This window comes from Athene noctua, chromosome 1 (assembly GCF_965140245.1).
Source record: "Athene noctua chromosome 1, bAthNoc1.hap1.1, whole genome shotgun sequence".
Taxonomy (NCBI): domain Eukaryota; kingdom Metazoa; phylum Chordata; class Aves; order Strigiformes; family Strigidae; genus Athene; species Athene noctua.
Window position 1 is genome coordinate 86,401,545 of NC_134037.1, and position 22,319 is coordinate 86,423,863.

Below are 22,319 nucleotides of genomic sequence, written 5' to 3' on the forward strand. Positions count from 1 at the left end.
GTCTCTCTGTAGGGCTTGTTAGTTCTTCCTTTCTTTAATGGCAAATACTTAGTCACTTACGTTTTTTCCAAGTCTTAGGGCAGTGTTATTAGTAAAAGATTTTTGATTTTTACAGCTGGATTTCTCATGTGAGTATGTAAGCTGAATAGTTTATCATTCTTACTGTATGATTATTTCACTAGTCATTATTAGACACTTTGCTTTGCCAAAACATTTGCTGTCATCAGTATGTCTAACTTTATGTCATCACATTTAGGTAATGTTGTGAATGGAACTATTGGCAAGCAGATGGTCGATATGCTTGTGGAGTCGTCCAACAATGTAGAGATGATTCTGAAGTTTTTTGATATGTTCTTAAAATTGAAGGATTTGACTTCCTCTGATGCATTCAAAGAATATGACCCTGATGGTAAAGGGATAATTTCAAAGAGGGATTTTCACAAGGCAATGGAAAGCCATAAGCATTACACCCAGTCTGAAACTGAGTTCCTGCTATCATGTGCTGAAACAGATGAGAATGAGACTCTGGACTATGAGGAGTTTGTGAAACGATTCCATGAACCTGCCAAAGACATTGGTTTCAATGTCGCTGTTCTACTGACCAACCTGTCAGAACACATGCCCCATGATACCCGCTTGCAAACTTTCCTTGAACTTTCAGAGAGTGTGCTGAATTACTTTCAGCCTTTCCTTGGACGCATAGAAATCATGGGCAGTGCGAAGCGCATTGAACGAGTTTATTTTGAAATAAGTGAGTCAAGTCGGACTCAGTGGGAGAAACCTCAGGTAAAAGAGTCAAAGAGGCAATTTATATTTGATGTTGTAAATGAAGGCGGGGAGAAGGAAAAGATGGAGCTTTTTGTTAATTTCTGTGAGGACACCATCTTTGAAATGCAACTGGCCGCCCAGATCTCTGAATCAGATCTGAATGAGAGGTCAGCAAATAAAGAGGAGAATGAGAAAGATAAGCCTGAGGAACAGGATCCTAGAATGGGTTTCTTCTCTCTCGTGACCATGAAGTCAGCATTAGTAGCTCTCAAGTATAATTTAATGACTCTTATGAAAATGCTCAGCATGAAGAGCCTAAAGAAACAGATGAAAAAAGTTAAGAAAATGACCATGAAGGACATGGTCATGGCTTTATTTTCTTCCTATTGGAGCATTTTGATGGGCTTACTACATTTTGCTTGTAGTGTCGTCCGGGGCTTCTTTCGCATCATATGCAGTTTGCTGCTTGGAGGAAGCCTAGTAGAAGGAGCAAAGAAGATCAAGGTGGCTGAACTCTTAGCTAATATGCCAGATCCCACGCAGGACGAGGTGCGTGGGGAAGGAGAGGAGGGGGAGAGGAAGCCAACAGAAGCTGCATTGCCTACAGAAGACTTGACAGATCTGAGAACCTTATCAGATGAGAGTGACCTACTCTCGGATATATTTGGTTTGGATTTGAAACGAGAAGGTGGACAATATAAATTAATCCCTCACAATCCAAATGCTGGTTTGAGTGATTTACTGAGCACTCCTTCCTTAGCTCCAATGCCTGAGGTGCAGGAAAAAATCCAGGTAACCATGTCTTATTTCTTCTATATGATTCTCTCTTTCATTTGTTAAATATAGTCTTGAAACAAAACTTGCATCTATATTTTTCCAGGTTTTGTGACATGGTTTTTTAAGAAATTACACATAATTACTGGTGTTTACCCACTCTGACGTCATAATCTTGAATTCCCACAGCCTTGTCTACGTATGGGGTGTATTGGTTTGCTTTTAATTCAGTATTAATATGTCTCTCCATTAATGTACATCGAACGATCGTCTTTTCTCAGGGTTTCAATTTTTAAAAAGAAAACAAAAGCCTAACATTCTGCACTCTGTGTATCCTTTCAATCAACTCTGAACTGTACAATAGTATTTAGAAACTTTTTAAATTTGACTTTCTGTAGGAGCAGGTGAAAGAAGATGAAAAGGAAGAGAAGGAGGAAACAAAATCTGAACCTGAAAAAGCAGAGTATGTATTATTTTAACCTCTGATCCTATGAAATGTGGTTTGTTTCACTGAAAAAACAGCTTGATTTGTACTTATTTCTTTGCCTTTAATTTTGGGTCCATTCATGTTCCACTGTTAGGATTCATGCACATTTGCACATCCATACACATTTGCAAGGAAATGTCATGTAAATAGCATCACTCAGAGATTTTCTGCATTTCCATTTTCTAGCAGCATCCTTTGTAATGTCAATTTAGTTTCTTTTAGAATGTGTTTGATTGATAAGTTTTTCTTGGCTACTCTGAAAGCTAGAAGAAAATCTCTTGGAAAAATTGCAAGAGCACTTGGGTTCCAGAGACTTTTTATACATCAGTGGTAGCGGGTGAATCTGTTTTACTTCTCCCATTTGCTATGACCTGCTTTGAGTTATTTGGATTTTGCAAAACCTTAATATTCCAATGTAATTTTAATTAATTACTGAGTAGTTTGAGACTTTTATGAAGAACAAGTGTTAGCATTTGATAAATGATCAATTTAATCTTTTTAGGATACATTAAAATCTAATGTTAATGAGATTAGATCAGAGTGAAAACAGTGAAAAGCAAAACACAGTTCTTTGTTTTAACCAGTGAAAGTATAGCACTCCATCCCTGTATTTTATGCTTCCTGATACATGTACAGTTCTGATACGTGTACAGTCCCTGTAGCTGATATGTCACTGTCAAAATTCTAAGTGGGTTCATTATTTTCAGATTCTATGCGCGTTGCTCTTCTGGGATGACAAACACTTGCCAGTAACAAAACCTCTTCTTCCTAATCAGTACAGCAAATTTCTAATTCCGTCAGTATAACTTTGTGAAGGAGAGTCTTGCTTATTTTTTAATATCACTTTACTGTTGATTGATCGGCTTGACTGTGTGAGTTGCAGTGATACCTGTATTCTCTGTGAAGAGTGCAGTGCCTGGCACTATTAGCTGCCCTGAAGCCACTCCTAACATAAGACAAACTTTCAAGTGAAAGTGTCGAGTGTATTCTAGTAAGAGAAGCAGCTTAGGACATCAGTTATTCTGTTTGTAGATAGGTACAGAGAAATTAATAATGTAACTTATAAGTTCCCTCCCACTCTGGTTTGGCTGCAAATGGACTTCTGTGATCCTTTCATCTATCACGCTGTCAGGTCAGATTAGCTTAAGATAATTCACCATTCCTTAGGTCATGTGTTTGGAGAAGGTGTGTATTTATGTGTACGTATGAATTCCTCAGGTGGGCATAAATGCAGAATTTAAAACTTGAGCTTTGGCATGTAAATGCAAGAAGAACCAAAGTTTTCTGCAACCTTTGTGAGAATCAGTTCAAGTGCATGAGGTTGGAGGGAAGCACTTAGACATATGGGCACTCATACAGCTGTCAGCTCACAGACATTTGTCAGCGCAAGTATTAGTTGCACAGTTAAGAAGCAGACCCTCAGATAATAAGGTTGACAGATTCTTGATTACCTGCCTCTACCAGTTAGCATCCTCACTTCAAGGTGCCAAACCAGTAAGTTTAATTATCTGTAGACTTAACCAGACTGTCACCCTTGCCAGTGCTTTGGGGTGAAGAGGGGTATGTCTTGTTGTTCATGTGTATGAACCACATGAGTCATGACTACTTGAGCCTCCTGAAAGGGTACAATGGCCTTTTTCAGGATGCAATTTTAATTTTTTGTTTAACAATTTTATTAACTTGACATATTATTTTGGCTTCATTTGTGTCCTAAGAGGAGAAGATGGAGAAAAAGAAGAGAAAGCCAAGGAAGAGAAAGGGAAACAAAAATTAAGACAACTTCATATTCACAGATATGGAGAACCAGAAGTTCAGGAATCAGCTTTCTGGAAGAAAATAATTGCATACCAACAGAAGCTTCTTGTAAGTTCTTCTCTAGACTATGTGTTTAGCTGTTGGCAGGTATATGTACCACCATACTATTCTACCAATATAAAGACAAATTTGCATCTGATGAACCTCATTTTTCTATCCACTATCATCCATAAAAAGGACATAAAGGCAAAGGTTTAACTGGAATGTTAGAGAAAAGAAACAAATAACTTAGTAGATGAGATGTTAATTCTTAAGAAGATAATTATTGTCCAAAACCCAGACCTTTGGAGATACCTGTCCATCACTGGAAAACTGCTATGGATTTTTATGTGAAAAATATGTCCCAAATTTTCACAGCAGCTTGTGAGCCTGTAGGATTTGTCTTTCCCTAAGAGACAACTTTGGGAAATGACAAGTTCTCCTATAAAAAAAAAAATTATTATTATAAGATACAATGCTTAGCCTAAAACTCAAAAGATGTTACAGATTTTTTTGTGAAATAGCAGATTATTATTTAAGAAACTTCTCAAAACCTGTGGAAATTAAGACTAATTAAAATAGTATAACTGTATCTGAGAATGTCTTGGTAAAATACGTTATCGCTGAGTTTACTACAGAACTATTTAAAACCCATGCTTTTGTTAGTTAGCAGATTCCACACATATTCTGTGAGGCTAATGTGAAATGCAAAGAAAAATGAAATACACTCTTGCTATATATCCAGTATATACAATTGTGTACCACAGCCTACTTCTAACATGACTAACATAGCGAAATTACAAAACTGCAATCACAATCTTAACAAGGAATTAGGTGTTTAAGTATTTCTTTTGAAATCAGATTAATTTTTTAGGCTAATCTTGTAACAGTAATTTAATTTTTCTTTGAATAGTCTCATTTAATAATTCACTAATAGTCATCTAAGGTTAGGGCTGAAGAATGGAGAAATGCCATGTGAGAGCTAAAGAATTCAAAATGTGTGCTATAAAGGTGTGAATTGTCAGGAAGGGAAAAGGTGCATTTCTTCAATCCCTTTGACTGCATCATAATGTGAAAGAAGCTTTATATTCATGGTACTTAGGTCACAGATGAACTTTTTTCTGATCTGATAAAAACACAATTGATTTTGGAATAGAAAAAGATTGAAATTAAACTTATATGCAGACATTTTTGTTTCTTGGTAAATATAACATTTTGCCATAATATCAAGGTACAGGGAAGATAGAGATTTCTGTATTAGTATTCCATTACTATTACACTGTGATGTCTCTGTGTTGTCTCTAAGTGTATTGAGAGGATAATGAAAAAGATGCAAGAGGCAATTAGAAATCTTTCATCCCTGTCTGCATAGAGTGGAAAGGTCCTTTATCCGTTATTGCACATATGGAGTAGGAGAGAATTTGTACAATACATCACTCAAAATGGTTTTTGTTTTTTTTTTTTTCTATGTATAATTCTATTTCTAAAAAAAAAAAAAAAAGCTCCCTAAGGGAAACAAACAAAAAATCCCCATGCAACAACCTAATAATGATTGTGGTATCATTATTAGGCAATGTGTATTTATGTTTTGCTTCTATTTTCAGAATTATTTTGCACGAAACTTTTACAACATGAGGATGCTGGCATTGTTTGTTGCTTTTGCCATCAACTTCATCCTGCTTTTCTATAAGGTAAACTTGTCAAAATACTACTTTTCAAGTCGTATACTGAAAAAAATTCAGGTTTTCTAGACAGTATACTATGGTAAAACTGCCTAGCCTTACAGATTAAGTACCAGCTTCATACCCACTTCAGAAATCTAACACAGTGAAAGCTATGTGTGAAGTAATAATAATCTTCCAGTACACAAATAGCTATTTACAAAGTTCTGTGCTGTGACAGAAGCAGCAGACTGAAAGGCGTACCCATGCCTCAGATGCTCCATTTCACAGTACAGTGACTCAGCCAAGCCCAGCCTTCACTGGCAGTTTAAGCTAATACATGTCAGCTGAGATGTTTTCTTGTGCCATTGTGCTTCCCTGAGGGTGTGTACAGCAAGGAGAAATCACATCGTCTTAAACTGCCTAGAATATCACTGATCATCTTTGTCAAGACTTTTAATATCATTAATACAACTCCAGAGTCTTCAGACTCAAATCAGTTTCTGGCAGAGCCCTGGTGATAAAGACTACGTGTGTGAATATCAGGAGCTGACGGTTTCGTCCAAGAGGGCTTTGCCCTTTCTTGAATTATGAAAGGCAGATCCTACTTGACAAACCTGATCTCTTCCTATGACAGGGTAGCCTGCTTATTGGATGAGGGAAAGGCTGTGGTTGTTGTCTACCTTGACTTTAGCAAGGCCTTTGACACCGTTTCCCACAGCATTCTCCTGGCAAAACTGGCTGCTCGCAGCTTGGATGGGCACACGCTTTGCTGGGTAAAAAACTGTCTGGATGGCCGGGCCCAAAGAGTTGTGGTGAACGGAGTTAAATCTGGTTGGCGGCCGGTCACAAGTGGTGTCCCCCAGGGCTTGGTTTTGGGGCCACTCCTGTTTAACATCTTTATTGATGATCTAGACGAGGGGATTGAGTGCACCCTCAGTCAGTTTGCAGATGACACCAAGTTGGGTGGGAGTGTTGATCTGCTCGAGGGTAGGGAGGCTCTGCAGAGAGACCTGGACAGGCTGGAGCCATGGGCTGAGCCCAACTGGAGGAGTTTCAATAAGGCCAAATGCCGGGGGCTGCCCTTGGGCCACAACAACCCCCAGCAGTGCTACAGGCTTGGGGAGGAGTGGCTGGAGAGCTGCCAGTCAGAGAGGGACCTGGGGGTGTTGATTGACAGCCGGCTGAACAGGAGCCAGCAGTGTGCCCAGGGGGCCAAGAAGGCCAATGGCATCCTGGCTTGTGTCAGCAATAGCGTGGCCAGCAGGGACAGGGAAGGGATCTGACCCCTGGACTCGGCACTGGTGAGGCCGCACCTCGATTCCTGTGTTCAGTTTTGGGCCCCTCGCTACAAAAAGGACATTGAGTGACTCGAGCGTGTCCAGAGAAGGGCAACGAAGCTGGTGCAGGGTCTGGAGCACAGGTCGTACAGGGAGCGGCTGAGGGAACTGGGGGTGTTTAGTCTGGAGAAGAGGAGGCTGAGGGGAGACCTCATCGCCCTCTACAGCTACCTGAAAGGAGGTTGCAGAGAGCTGGGGATGAGCCTCTTTAACCAAGTAACAAGCGATGGGACAAGAGGCAATGGCCTCAAGTTGCACCAGGGAAGGTTTAGACTGGATATTAGGAAGCATTTCTTTCCAGAAGGGGTTGTTAGGCGTTGGAATGGGCTGTCCAGGGAGGTGGTGGAGTCCCCATCCCTGGAGGTGTTTAAGAGTCGGGTTGACATAACGCTGAGGGATATGGTGTAGTTGGGAACTGTCAGTGTTAGGTTAATGGTTGGACTGGATGATCTTCAAGGTCTTTTCCAACCTAGATGATTCTGTGAATTTGAGATAATAAAACATGTTCAAATTTGCTACCATGGACAGAGAGTGGAAAAAAAGAGAAAATGCACACTCTCACAGATTGATGTAACAAGATGAAAGGGTCTCTGTGGGGTATTCTCTGTGGACATCTTTATGCATAAAATTATTTCCTCACAATCAAATTGTCCTTGGTATCATTGTTTTCAGTTATACTACTTAGCTTGTAGTAGCATAAAGCTCCTATCAAAGGAATACAGCTGCAATATTAAGATTAAGTGATTTAAACAGGTCTCCACCTCTGCTGTGACAGAAGAAAAGGAAGTTCCTGTGGTATCTTCTGGTGAAAGTACCAAGTTGAACAGCCTGGAAAGCGACAACCAGAAGGTCATTGCAGTGCATTATGTCCTGGAAGAAAGCAGTGGCTACATGGAGCCCACGCTGCGGATTTTGGCCATCCTACACACAGTCATCTCATTCTTCTGCATCATAGGGTATTACTGTTTAAAAGTAAGAAAAACTGAACATTGTTTTTTCTTCTAGCTCCCAATCTTTTATCCATTCAGTGGTATAAATTGGAACAAAGTCATAGCTACTTTGCTTAAGTAGGTTGAGGGACCATGTAAAGAAACACTATTCTGTTAGCGTAACCTACACAGAAATTGTGTAGTGAGTGATGTGTGAATCCAGGAAGTTATGGTCCAGAGCCTGATTTGCTGTGCTGGAACAGGATCATGGAATCAGCATTTGCACCATTACTATGCCAGCCAGCCAATTGCAGAAGCTGATTCAGAAGCTGCTTATCACTGTCAAAGACAAGCTGTGAATACACATGGCCAGAGGAAGCTAGATGACAATGTCTGCATTACTAGCTTGTCAGCTGGGTCATTTGAAAAGCATAAGGCAATTTGAACTATCAGTACTGCACATTGTGGCTATGGACAATGCCCACTTTTCATGCACACTCTGGTGGTAGTGTTTTGTCAGAAATTTAAGCATCCTTTACAGGAATATCTTGCAGAAGATCTCTGTTAGGGGTGTAGGAAATAAAGATGCTACCTTTACTGGCAAAATGCTGCTTCTGGTTTAGAAACACCAAATGACATAAATCTCTGGATGTGGCAGGACTATTATCTGTGCTGTACTTCCCCCATTTGTATACTCTTCACAAGGCAAAAACTATAGGTCAAAGTGCAAGATAGTACTAAATTACCTTTACTATGTCCCACTATGGTTGCTCATTTGTCCTTACAGTTATAATTTGTTTATTAAGCTTTTATGTGGTCCTTGATATTTTCATTTTGTAATGGATAATACTTTTTCTATTCTAAAAAGACATGATCTGCATTTGTAGTTTTGGCAAATGGTTGTAATACTACTACATTAAGTGCTTGATTTTCATCTCTACTTTAAGTGTCTCTGCAGGTCAGTAAATACTAAAACACATTTTTCTGTTGCACTGGTTGGCATGCAGCATGAAAGCTTAGACTTCTGGCTTTTGAGAGGTCCTCTTCTCCCAACTCAAAGCTTTCTTTTCCACTATGACTTTCTATTCTACTTCCCCACATTTTTTTTTTCCAAACTATATTTATTCTCTGAGTAGAAGGGAAAGACATTATCATTATTTGCAATAATGAATTGCCTTCTTTCCATTTTGAAATCATGAAGAAAAGACCAAATACAGTTTCAGTCTCTGTCTTTGGACATATACTACTTTCAAAATTAAAAATATTCATAACTACAGGTCTGTGTATGATATGTTTGGTTCTGGAGATTTCTTTGCATGAAATCCGCTAAATTTTTCTCAATTAGCTGTCTGAAAATAAGATTGGAACTATTGTTATTGTATCTATTGCAATCACCATGTTGTTTGATTAGTCTAATTTTTATTATTACTATTTCAGTATACTTATGTTCAGTCTTGACTAGTAATACAGTCAAGGTGGGTAATGCAATGTGAATGAATTCTGGGGACCTGTGAAATAATTCCAGGGAAGAGTAGGGTTTATTTTTTGTTGGTAACAGATTTCTAAGAAAAATCCACTCCACTGGGACCACTAGTTACATCTGCCTTCTCAGAATGTGCTTTTGAATGCTGTCCAACTGATGAAAGAGAGTTGTAGGTAAAGCCTGATCCTTACTGCTCAGGTGTGTGTCTCAGCTGTTGGCAAAGAACTACAGAGCACAAATCAAGTATATAGAATGTGAATGTGATTTAAGGATTTTTCTTTTTACTGATTCCAGTCTTTCTTTGCTCTCTGCTGTGAAACCACTTTGCTTCTCACTGTGCAACCTCAAGAATTCTTTAACAAATGTAAGACAAGCTCTAACACCTCGGTATCAAAATGCAGTCCAAAAGTGTGATCCCAAATTAATATTTTGGAACTAGAATTTCTAAGCATTTAAAAATTATTTTTACTCTATCTCTGTTTCACTTGACTAACTCTGATAGCTCCATAGCACTGAAGAATTATTTTTATTTTTTTCAGAATTTTTGGCCATCTTTTTACAACTGTGTGGTACACTGTAGTTATATGATTCTGAATGACCTGGTCCTTATGGATCTATACCTTTGAAGTGTCCTGGGCAGTTGTCAAGTCTTTTTTTATAATACTATTTTTGCTTTGTTTAGTTTTCATACTTAAATTTTCATAATAACCTGCTTTTCTTGAAACTTTACAGACATGTCAGTGCATTTTAAATAATTCCTGATAATTTGTTTCAACTGCAGGTTCCACTAGTTATTTTTAAGAGAGAAAAGGAAGTGGCAAGGAAATTGGAATTTGATGGGCTGTATATAACTGAACAGCCATCAGAAGATGATATTAAGGGACAATGGGATAGACTTGTAATCAACACACAGTAAGTTTTTACCTACTCTGTCTCTTTATTGCTTCGGAAGGTATTGTTCTTAAGTGTCCACAATTATATAATTGATCATGCAGCTTATGTGAAATATAAACAATTGTGAAGGATATATTTCTAGCAACGATATAAAAAATATTTCAGGCACCTGTTATGCTAATGTTTACTATTACTTTTTAATCTTATTCATTCCCACGGTTTTTTTTTTTAAATTATTTCTGTTTTATAAAAGAAAAAAATTTGCGATTAATTTCTTTTGGCAAGCATGGTGATGCTTATGTATTGCTGTCAGTTCAAGAGTGAGCTGTGCCTTGCATTCTTTTAGTGTCTCTTGAAGGCTCTCCTTTAGGAACATGTTTAAAGTCCCAACTCTTTGCCTGGTGGGACTGTGTGATCCAACTGCTTTAGAACCCTGTCTGCAGGCATCGGCTCTGCCACTGTTTCCCAGCTGCATTAATGTGGCAGGCTGAACACCGTTTGGCAACTTTCATTCCAGTAACTTCACAAGTGACTAGCTGGCAATAGCAGCAGCAAAGAGCCTCTTAGAAACAAAATCAGTGTGTAATTTTTATGATGACTTAGTAACTACTTCACCTTCTCATGATTGTCTAAAATGTAAAGTTGTTTATCTGTGTTTTTCAGGTCTTTTCCAAATAATTATTGGGACAAATTTGTGAAAAGAAAGGTAAGGCTTATTTTTAAAAATATATATGAAGTTAAAATAAAGTTTTAATGCATGTTTATTTTTGTGTTTGAAGAAATGTGGATTATACTTCTTTGAAATACAACTTTGATTCACTGTAGATTTCCACATTCGCTATTTTAAAATACTCAGAATTCCTTACTTCATGTTTATAACTACTTTTGTGTGGTTTGGATAGTTATTCTTTCAAACTTTCTCTACATAGAGCTTGTTGTATAAAACGGGAATTCATACATTCATGAAATTCTGTGGAGAATTTCTGTGTACACTTGTATGTATATTACAACATATGGACATTTTTTTGTCTGTATGTATTTATGTATTCACCACCATGCACGCAGAATAGAGTCCCTCACCCAGAAGAGGTTTAGAAAGGAATTGAATAAAAAAATAGGACAGATTGAGATGTTTAGGCACAGGGCATAGTCAGACAGCAGTACAGACCAGCAAACTCTCTCTATATATACACACACACACACACACACATATGCATCTGGCCCATTTTGTCCCTTACCACTCTTTTGCTACGCTTGTTCCTCCCCAGATCACCTAAATCAATCCCTTTTCCTTCCTCCCTATAACATCCAATAATAAATTCTGTGCAATCCCCAAATGCTCTTCCCTCATCATCCCATAATGTATCCCACATCCCTTGGCAGTAATGCTCTTAGCCTGAAAGGTAATCTGGAGAGCTACTCCTAGTAACTCATCTTGATAGGTTTCACACCTTGACAGTGGGGCTGAGGCTTTCCTTGGACTGCCCTGGGAGGGGCCAGCCAGGGTGTCTGTAATTTGGGTTTCTGCCTGCCATTGTGCCCCTGTGCTCCTCTAGGCTTGAGGAGATGGGCCTTTAATGAGCTGATGGCTCCTGTGATGGGCCTGGGAGTAGCTGGGCAGGGTATTCTTTAGACTGTCCCCCAACCATTGTCTGCGATCCTCTGTGGGTGTGCAGATGAGTTTTTATCCCATAATCTAATAATCTCTCAAAAATAGTCTTCTGTAAGCAGAGACTTTTGAAAGTCATTTCTTGTGAACATTAAGTCAAATTTTTTCTCAGCTAGCTCTTGAAAAATAACTGTTATATTTGTACCACAGTTTACAAAATGAATAATATTCCTAGTGGGTTTGGTCACAATTGAAAAAAAGAGGGTGTTTATGTTGCTCAATGAGATTTACCCCTCCTTCACACCTTTTAATAACAATCTTGAATCACACTTTTGAAACGTCTTAAATACCAGTAGCTCTTCTGCTTCCTAACGATTTTAGGTCAACCTGTCTAAAAAATGCTTTGAGTTGTGTATTTATTTTGCTGTTGATAGTATTCTTTTGCATATTTTAAGTTGTTAGACACATACTTCTAAGCAAAGAAGAGGGAATAGCTTGCACAGAGTATCAAGAAAGAAAACAAAATTCTACACTGCTGTTGATGTAGCAGCTCCAGGATGGTTCCTATTAGAAGGAAAGGAGCATTGTGTGGAATGTTTGGCCCTTTAGCTGAGGAACTGCTCTGCATAGATTTAAGTGCCAGCAAATACAGTACTTTGCAAAAAATGTTTTCTTTTATATAAATTTGTAGTTATATATAAATATACTTAAATCACTAGCCTAGTGAATGTTCCACAGTCATGAAGCACTGTTTTCAGGCATGTGACAAAGAAGCTTGTCTTCAAAAATCAGCAAAAAATGTCAATAAAGATTTAAAGCATTGTTTATTAGAAAACTGGTAAAATACCACCTCACCTGCAAGAGTCATTCAGTTACAACCTCGTTAGCCAAAATTTTATATATCTTTGAGTATTATTTTGAAAATGAGAAGACACAGAAAATATTTAGGAAGGAGCTGTGTGTTCATTGAGAATGAGAGCAGGTAAATGTTCATTTCCAGAAGTTTCTTATGAAACGAGTTAAATTTTGTAAGAAAGAGATGGAGGACAGTTTTGCATTGACTGAAAATATTTTTTATCTATAACTCTGTTCAAGATCTTTTGTTTCCTACATACTCTATGTGTATTGTAGTTTCATTGCATTATTAACTAAAAAAAAATAAGACCATGAAATTATGCAGTGGAGCTAATTAATAAGTGAGGACATTTTTCACACTTTCAATGTGAAATACTTCCCCTTAAAGGAAAGGAATAACTGGTAAGAGTCAAGTACTGTCTTCAAGAAATCTTATTTTAATCAGAGCTTTTAAGGTAGCTAGGGTATTCAAAACATCTCTTTCCTGTGTGACCTCACAGTGTATTATTTTTCTGTCAGTGATGACATTGATTTAGTTATGCTCCTGCTGAGTCGCTTTCCTCTTCTTGTTTTCATTAAATGTGTAGGAACATCTTATCTTTGACACCCACTTCTTGCTTCTATTGAATTGATTGCAACTGGGTAGAAAAAAAATAAATTACTGACTGATATGATAGACAGATGGAAACAAACTGATGAAAAAGATCCTGTATGTTAAACCTCTTGTTTTCAGAAACCAGGCTTAAAAACAGCTGGTCTACCCAACTGATTCTCCTGAATATTCCTCCTAACTTTAGGTCATGGATAAATATGGTGAGTTCTATGGCCGTGACAGGATCAGTGAGTTACTAGGAATGGACAAAGCTGCTCTCGATTTTAGTGATGCTCGAGAAAAGAAGAAACCAAAGAAGGATAGCTCCTTATCTGCTGTGTAAGCATTTGCTTCTGATTTGTTTGTGTGATCGGGTTTTTTTTGTTTGCATTTGGTTTTTTTATTTTCACAGGTTTTTGTAAGTTAAAATCAAGCATTCAAGATTTGTCATTCAGCTTTGAATTTTCTGGTTGCTCTTTTATGTACAGCTATATAGATCAATTCTTAAGTTGAATGATACAGTGAATTTATTTCATTATAGACAATATGCATGCAGGACTTCACTGCTTTTTATGTATGAAGATTTAGTTTAGTGTACAGCTGCTTGAATGCATCACATTCCCACTGTTTTGATAGTGTCATTACAACTGGTCTGGAAACTCCTTTTCATAATTCTCTCAGTTCAGCTCAGCTGGAAGGAATGGACAAAATTGGCACTGTGTGTTCTGATTATAAAGAACTGATGGAATAAATTTAAGTGATATTGACCAGTAAAATCTAGGAAGCTGGATGATGCATCTTCACATCTTTTTGTAATTTGTTTTCCCTAAACTGTGTATTTGCCTATCATCTGAGAGACAGACCTGAAAAAAAGGCCCAAGACATTCACAGTAATAGCATTCATTTTCCTTGTTAGGGAAGGGACATACTCAGCTCTGTGAAGCACTACAAAAATGTTTTTTCCAGTCCTGCATTATAAAAAAAGATATTAAAATAGATAGAATATATTTTAACAGATGGATTTTTAATGCTACAGAGGTTCTAATGTAAGGGTTTATTTATAGCTTTCTTTAAAAGCAACATTTTATCAGTGGGTTTGAAAGGATTATATGAAGTAGACAGTGGGACCACTAGTAGATTAAAATTGCATTGAAGCACGGGCTGATTTTGTAAAGATGGATCTTTAATACCCATCTTTTGTAAAGATGGATAAATAAACCTGGACTCCACCTCAACAATCAATCAAGTGTGGTATTAAGGCCCAAGGACTCTGGCGTTGCGGTACTAAATAAAATTTAATATTGTGGCAGAAGTACTTTCCAAAATGCTTTCTTGCCTTTCATTTTGCTGCTGGATTATAGCAGGACCCATGCTTTAGTTTAGAAAAAAAAAATTATTACTTTTATTATTGGTGTAAAAATAAAATGAAACTACTTTCCCTTCCCTGTATGCTCATGCAGATGCAGATCCCAGGTCTAGTGCCTCTGCTTCTGCATGTGCCAGCAGGAGGTGGCCCAGTCTGAGGCCAGACCGGATACCTATATCTGTCCCCCCAGACATGAAAATGCAGCATGTAGCATTTCCATTCCCAATGCAAATAAACCAGGGTTTTTTCTGTCTCCTTGATCCCTAGCTACTACTGTTTCTTCCCCTTTCCTGTGGGCAAATAACCTGGGATTTCCTTTCATCTGTCTTTCTGCAAGGGACTCAGAGCACTCTGCAAGTAACTATGTCTTTCAGAAGCTCCTGCCTGTCCCACTGATAAACTATATTAAAAAATCCTCGGTGTACTGTTATATTTGAAATCTGAAAGAGCCCTTCAGCTTGTGGATGCAGTCTTGAGTATTTTTAAGGATATATATATTTAAATTTATGAATATGTATTTAAATAATTAAATAATTAAATATATTGCAGCATTATTTTAATATAAACAACTAAGGAGGATGATGCGGTTGGAGCTTTATTGTAGATTAGACGACAGTAAAGACAGAATTTGCACACTGGGTTTGAGACAGTGCACTTTTTCCATAGGGTAAATTTCCCTTCTGGTACGGACAGTGTTAAACTAGCTGCAGCATGGATGAAGTACATTTGAGAGAATAATATGAAAGACACAAAGATGAAAGTTTTATTTATCAGAGGTGTCATAGTGAGGATTACCTCTCAGTCCCTTTACGTTCCTAACTGCTGTTGGTTCTGTGGTCATTAGTCTAGTCAGAGTCAGTAGAAGAGGCAGCTGAAGCTCAAGCATCTGCAGCAGTCAATGACATAAGGCTAATTGGGGGGAAAATAAGCAGGGCTCCTGTTGAAAGCTTATATGGTAGAAGAATTCCTCCCCTTTCGAGAAGAGAAAAATGTAAATAATTTTCTCCTGGAAGATGTGAAGTTTCCATAGTTGAAATACTAATGCAGGTTGCAGCCAAATGTAATACAGGCAATTTCTCACATTTTTCCTGTAGTTTATTGACAGTGTGCATTCTCACACTAAACTCAGCTACAACTGCAGTACTACAGTGTATGATAACCTGTTCAATGGTGCAGAAAGAAGTCAAATAAAAGTTCATTCAGACTAGGAAATTCATCCAGTATAATACTAACGAATGATATTTCAAGGGAAACTTGAAACCATACTGTTACATTTTGATTCACAGCTGTAGAGCTTAATTTTTATACAACCTCATATTCTTTTAAGTCTTTGAGCTACTTGATAAAGGTAGTGAGCAGAAATAAACAGGAGAATGCAGTATTATTCATGTTACTATTGCTTTGCTATCAGACTTGCTTTAAAAAAATGAAGATATGGAAAAGTGAATAGTTCCTTTTTCTATATAGGTCAATATTCACATTATTTTTAGAAGCTCTACAGCTATTGCTGTTTGTAAAATACAAAATCATGAAATTAAATTGACTAGAGACGAGTTCCCCTGTTGCTGTTATTTTTTGCCATTTCATGTGACAGTATCCTGCCTGTCCTTAAGCAGTCCTGTCCGTGTCATTTCATATATAAGATAAATATTGTTAGGAATAGCTAGAATGTAGTCAGAAGAATATGTCTGACACTAGAAGTGAGTGATATTGGGTCAGAATAAAGTAAGAAATTAATACAATAATACTCAGAAATAAATTTCAAGAGGTTTTGGTTCATTTCACCACCTGAATATGTTATTCAACAATATGTGAATGAGAAACTGTTCTTAACATTTTTGACTTTTTTCCTTTTCCTTCTAGGACAGAGTTTTGATTTCTTTAATAACTCAAATCTGGGGCTAGAAAATGTTCTTATAACTTGGGGTTGGCAAAAATTGTATCAGCAGCTCTTAGCTGTTCTAGACTGCTGTTGGAGAAGCCATTTGATTGCTCAAGAGACATTCCTAGCTTTGGTGAAATGTCAGCAATCTAGATTTATCTTTGAGTACTCTATGGTATCTGGAGAATAGCACAGTTTGGGGACCTTTGATTTAACACAATTTTAGTAATTTCTTTCAAAATATGAATGCAAATTTTGGTATGGATGCATCTTTCCATCCTTGTAAACTTGAAAACCTGATAGAAAAAAAACTTACTCTATTTCTCTAGTGTATGTAGTTTGTTTGTTATCCAGATATCACCCCTGCAATCCTAATCAGACAGTAAATGTCACTCAGGGACTACGGCCTGAGTCACTGTGGAAGAAACTCAGATAAAACCTGAGGCTTTAATTTCTACAGAGCTGCTGTCTACCATGAAGGGATAATGAAGGAAAACTAATTCCTGATCATTCCATCAATGTGCCTAAAATAAACTGTGATCAACACTCATCCTTTAAAAAAGTTTTGTACAATGTTATGAGAAGTTTTAGATTTGTTAACCTAGAAATTTCTTGCCTTTGCACAGGTTAAAAAAAACCCAAACAAACTGATGAAATGGTAAAAAAGAAAAATAAAGTCTGTTGGTTCTTGGTTAACTAGATAATAGACTCCAAAATTCAACGTTAGTCTCTGTGCTTATGTTATTTTTGCCTTTACAGAGCATTAACAGTATAATGGTGCTTTTTTTACTTGCTCTGAGCTAAATATATAGTCCTGTGGCAGTTCAGTGAAGGCAGAAAATTATAATTCACTGTAAATGAAGGGTAAAAAAAATTGACCCTAAATGAGTTACTGTATCATCTAAATGTTTTCTGAATAGAAGTAAAATGTATATATGAAAGATCTGCCATGTGTAAATTTGAGAGCAAGAGCCAAATCTTTCATAAATCAGAAAATTTCTACTACATTTCTTCTGCTTTTTCTTTTTTGTTCAAGTGGACACTAATACACTTCAGAAGGAAAAATAAATTCTTAATTAAAATAGGCTGTAGACTATTTGGAGTAGAAGTCTTGGTCTAAGTTTGATTTAACGCTGTTTTTCAAATATAGCAACTTATATCTATGTGTTGTTTATGCTATTATACAGGAGGTTCAACTTGAGTCTTTTGCTTTTGAGTTTTATGTATAAAAATGGTGTTAACTTTTGGTTGTATTAAAGCGTAAATACTGTTGCATATAATACAAGGAGGAGTTTGATATTTTGGTGGCAAAGTATTCCTTGAGAGTGTAATATTCAAATAAAACTATTATTTTTATGTGATTAGTGGCTCTGGCTATAGAAGTAAGAATTTTGGAAATCAGACCTTGATAGACTAGTGTTTAAATCTTGGTATTCCATCTCAGGTCTTAGGTAATGCTTAATATAAACACCTGGCACAGAAGTACTATGCGCTTTCATATATGGCAGGTGTATGACATCTGCCAGCATTATTTCTACTTATTTAGTTATTGTCAGCAGCTCTTCTCTTTCAGGAACACTGAACTGACTCACATTTTAAGGATAAAAGTAGGACAGGTGACATTTTTCATGCCATTATTTATAATTGTTCTTGAACTGTAATCCACGTTTAGAATTTTTTTGTGTCAGTATAATACAGAAGATCCAAACCTTTCCAAAAGAAAAAGTCAAAAACTAGAGAGGGCAAGATACAGTTACAAGCAAAAATGGTATATATCTTGTTTGGTAAGTTAATTGTATCACTTCTCTATAAAGGGAAAAAGAAAAAAGCTTCAAGCAAATTAATGACTTTCATTCTAGTGCAAAAAATGTAGCCTAAAGTTGAGACATGTATTTGTGTTGATAGAGTAAGAGGACAATTAATACCTGAAAGTATTAATTAAAAAAATACAAGGGAAAAATTTGGAGACAATAGCTTACAGTATCAGTCCATACAACATAAAATTTTGTTGAAGAGGAGAGCAGTAGAAGAGGCTAACTGGCAACAAAATCTGTGGAAGAAACCAGAAGCACAGACCTGGACCCAGCACTCCAGGTGCAGCCTTACTAGTGCTGAGTTAGAGGGAAAGGATCACTTCCCTCAGCCTGTTGGCAATGCTCCTCCTCATGGAGAGTAGGGTACTGGCTTATGCTCAACTTGCAGTCTACCAAGAACCTCAGGCCATTTTCTGCAAAAGCTTTTAATATACATTTCTCTTTCATTCACCTTTATTCCTGATATCAGTGGGAAAAGCAAAGGACAGAAGCTCTGAGATTAATTTCACCTCACCTTGTCTGTCTTTAACATCATCTAATTGTATCACCCAAGATATGCTGTCGTAACTAATGGTAAAGAATTGGCATTTTGGGGTGCAAATTCTCTGACCTTTTTTAACAGTTGCTTTAGGCTTAGATGGGCCACAATTAAAAAACCAACCAAGCAACCAACCAAACCCCCAAACAAATCAAATCTTTTTTTCTACATGGATTACAAAGTCAGTTCATTTCACTTGTATGTATATGATAATATCATAGACATCAATGAGCATTAGAGCTGATGAATCCAAACCAGTGTTTATTAATTTGTTTTTCTGCTTTTTTTTTTTTTTTTTGGACAGGTCCATTCCAGAGTAAAAGTGTGAATTAGAACAAGGTTCTGATATATTACAGCTTTTGGAGAAATAGATCAGCTGTTGTCTCCTGTGTTTATGTGACAATACACTTCCCACAGACTGTATTGCATATTTTTCTATAGTGTTTTGATATAAAATACTATTTATTTATTTATTTATTTATTTTTACAGGCTAAATTCCATTGATGTTAAGTATCAGATGTGGAAATTAGGAGTTGTTTTCACTGATAATGTAAGTTTATTGGTATATATATATGTACATATTTACCTTCTAAAAAACAATATGCACTTGTTAACTCAAAGTGCTTTAAAAGGAGGTATGAAATACTCTGGATTATATTTAATTTAGTACATAGCTGAAGAAATTCTTAGAAGTTTATAAAGACATGCCAAAATCTTTTTGAAGTTACTTAAGTATTAGTCTACAGAACCTCAGTCAATTCCCACACGCTTCTGATAATGGCTTATTCAGGAGCTATAAGCAAGCACTGCACTGTAGAATTAGAAAACTGACTATATAAATTCTAATTGATATTTTTAATATTGTTCATAAACTTTATGAACACTTGAATATTCCTGGATCACAGTCAGATCAGTGTAGTTGATGTATGTGGAATTGCTAAAATTTGTATTACTGAAACTGATAGTAGGATGTGACACAGAATGAGGGTGATTTTAATAATTAAAAAAAAGTCATTAAAAAAAATATAAACAAGACTGCCTGTTAAAATACCTTGCAGTTTAAGAAGTCACTCATGATATGATTAAGATTCTTGTGATTATCTCTTGCCTAGCTCAGCTTATTTTACTGGTAGAAAAAATGGTTGGGGAACAAACAGTTTTGGAACTAGGACTGCTGGAGAATGAAAGTGTAATCTGACTTCAGTTGGGAAGAGTGGAACGATAAATCTCCAGATCTGCAGACAGCATGATCTGTAAAGAGTTAGTTTATCCAGGATTAGGTTTTTATTAAGGGAGGGACTGTAATTTCTTTTATATGTACTTGTCTGTAAATCCAATAAAAATTAAATGATAGAGGAAAGGATGAAATTAACATTTGTAGTAATAAATTATAAGCTACTTAATACTTAAGTTTAAGTGGTAGATTTAGTAGTTTGAATTAATTACAAAATTCCTTTTGTTGCTTGCAGAGTTCTTTCGTCATTAACCACCTTAGAGCTTTAATATTTTACTGTAATTATTTACAAATTAAAAAACAAAATATCATTTAAATCAGAAGAACTTTTACATTACTAACATTATCAAATAAGGGTTTAGCAACTTCAAGTTTTTACAAATTAAAATTTAGACTGTGTCAGTTTTGACCATGTCTTGTGAATTCTGTATTTGCTGATTTAATAGTTCTGCACAAAGACAAGATTCTCAAAGATCTCTAGCAAATTCTATGTAAAAAACCCCAATTGTTTTCTATTTAAAGAAAAGCACATTCAAGCAATTTGTACATTTCCTTAGTGTTTTGAATTAAGTTAAAGCTAATAGCCATGAGTTTTATTTTGTGATGTACTTGTTTTTTCTGTTAGTCTTTCCTTTACCTAGCATGGTACATGACCATGTCAGTCCTTGGCCATTACAACAATTTTTTCTTTGCTGCTCATCTCCTTGACATTGCAATGGGATTCAAGACATTACGAACTATCCTGTCATCAGTGACCCACAATGGCAAACAGGTATCAACTGTAATCTCTTTTCAGATTTTTTACTTAAGCAGTACACAGGAAAGATCACTTTATGGCTAAATTCAGCTGCTCTGTAGATTGACAATACAATTGTTCTTTCGTCAGGAAGTTTAGAACTTGGGGAAACTAGACAGTGGGGTTTATAAGCATGAGATGATGGGACTAGGATGTGTGACAGTCTCTAGCTGTTATGAGCAACTGTGTCATAAAGTTGCTGTTTAAAATTTTTTCAAGATTCATCTAAAGAAAGGTCTAGTTGAACCAGGTTACTCTTTCTGTTAGAGGATTATTTGAGAAACTCAGCTCTTTGATGATAAGAAATATTTTCTTAAAGAACTAATAAAATCTGAAATTGCATTTCTTATTTAAGTAAAGAAAATAACTAAGGCATTTTATCTACGGAGATCTGTTGTAGGAATGGCATTTAATGTATCGTGAAACTTAGTGTTTATCAAGTCTGATGGTTTTCCTGGTTCAAAGGACCTTGGTAAACAATTTATGATACAAAAGCCATCCTTGGTCTGCTTAGAAGATCTTCCAGCAAGGCAGCTAATATAAATCTTACTCAGGTGGTCTTGGAATAGTAACATAAAGGTCTTTTCTGTTGTGTAGACTTATGTGTTACTGTAGTAAGATGGAACTTCAATTCTGACTTTATATAATGTAGATGCTTTAGAAGTCTGGTGGCAAGTGCCATTTTGAAATTTATCAGCAGCAGGTTATTTTTCATGGGTTTTGTTTTAAGCAGATTTGATACTACAGAAACATAAAATAATTAGCAATGATTTTTTATAAATGCAAAGGGTGATTGATTTAATTGTGCCTTCAAATGCACTGTCCTTGTCAACATTTTTAAGAAGTTATACACATTTAAATGGACACAGTTTGTATTTTGAAATAGCTAGTGAAGCACATGACATCTAGTGAGCATTATGACATAACATGAGTTCATACATCTTAAGTGTGAACTCACCTTGACAAACTGTTATTTATTTTATGTGGCAAATTTAATTTCATTTGTGGAACAAAAATTGTGTATTGAAAAGTTACAGAAATCAACATACTGCATTCTTTGCCCTTTAAAAAGTGGAATATCTTACTCTGATTTCTTAAAAGAACAAAAAGGAAAAAAAACCAGTTTGCACCTAAAAAAAGTGTGACATATTCTACCTTTTAAAAATAGTCCTGAAGTTTTAGTAAATTATCTATGAAGTGAAGAGGGTATTATTTATGGTAAGGAATTTTTTAGGTCTGACATCTATGCAAATGAAATATCAGTTTGAAGGATATTCCAGTTCAATTTCAGCTCCTCTCTGTAAAGCCCAAGTCCAAATTTTAATGATGCTGAAGTTGATCAGTGAGGTATTTGTTGCTGCTTCTGTGAGGTAGATATTAAAATACTAGGAACAGTTTGTTTTATAGATAATTTAATAGATGTAACAAAATTGTTACAGTGTTAAATTAATAGAAATACTATATTGCAATTATATAATAGGTGATATTAAATAGTAGTACTT

The 22,319-nt window shown here is 36.2% G+C and overlaps 1 protein-coding gene across 6 annotated transcripts in view; it reads left to right on the forward strand.

The window, feature by feature from the left end:
* RYR2 (ryanodine receptor 2) overlaps window positions 1-22,319 on the forward strand; it is a 431,008-nt gene that overhangs the window by 397,951 nt on the left and 10,738 nt on the right. For all 6 annotated transcript variants that reach the window (XM_074896823.1, XM_074896825.1, XM_074896824.1 and 3 more), the window contains 10 exons: window positions 257-1,560; window positions 1,941-2,005; window positions 3,745-3,892; window positions 5,428-5,514; window positions 7,578-7,796; window positions 10,018-10,148; window positions 10,794-10,836; window positions 13,392-13,525; window positions 19,277-19,337; window positions 20,647-20,793. In XM_074896823.1, the coding sequence (XP_074752924.1) occupies window positions 257-1,560; window positions 1,941-2,005; window positions 3,745-3,892; window positions 5,428-5,514; window positions 7,578-7,796; window positions 10,018-10,148; window positions 10,794-10,836; window positions 13,392-13,525; window positions 19,277-19,337; window positions 20,647-20,793 (2,339 nt within the window). The remainder of the gene's footprint in view (window positions 1-256; window positions 1,561-1,940; window positions 2,006-3,744; window positions 3,893-5,427; window positions 5,515-7,577; window positions 7,797-10,017; window positions 10,149-10,793; window positions 10,837-13,391; window positions 13,526-19,276; window positions 19,338-20,646; window positions 20,794-22,319) is intronic.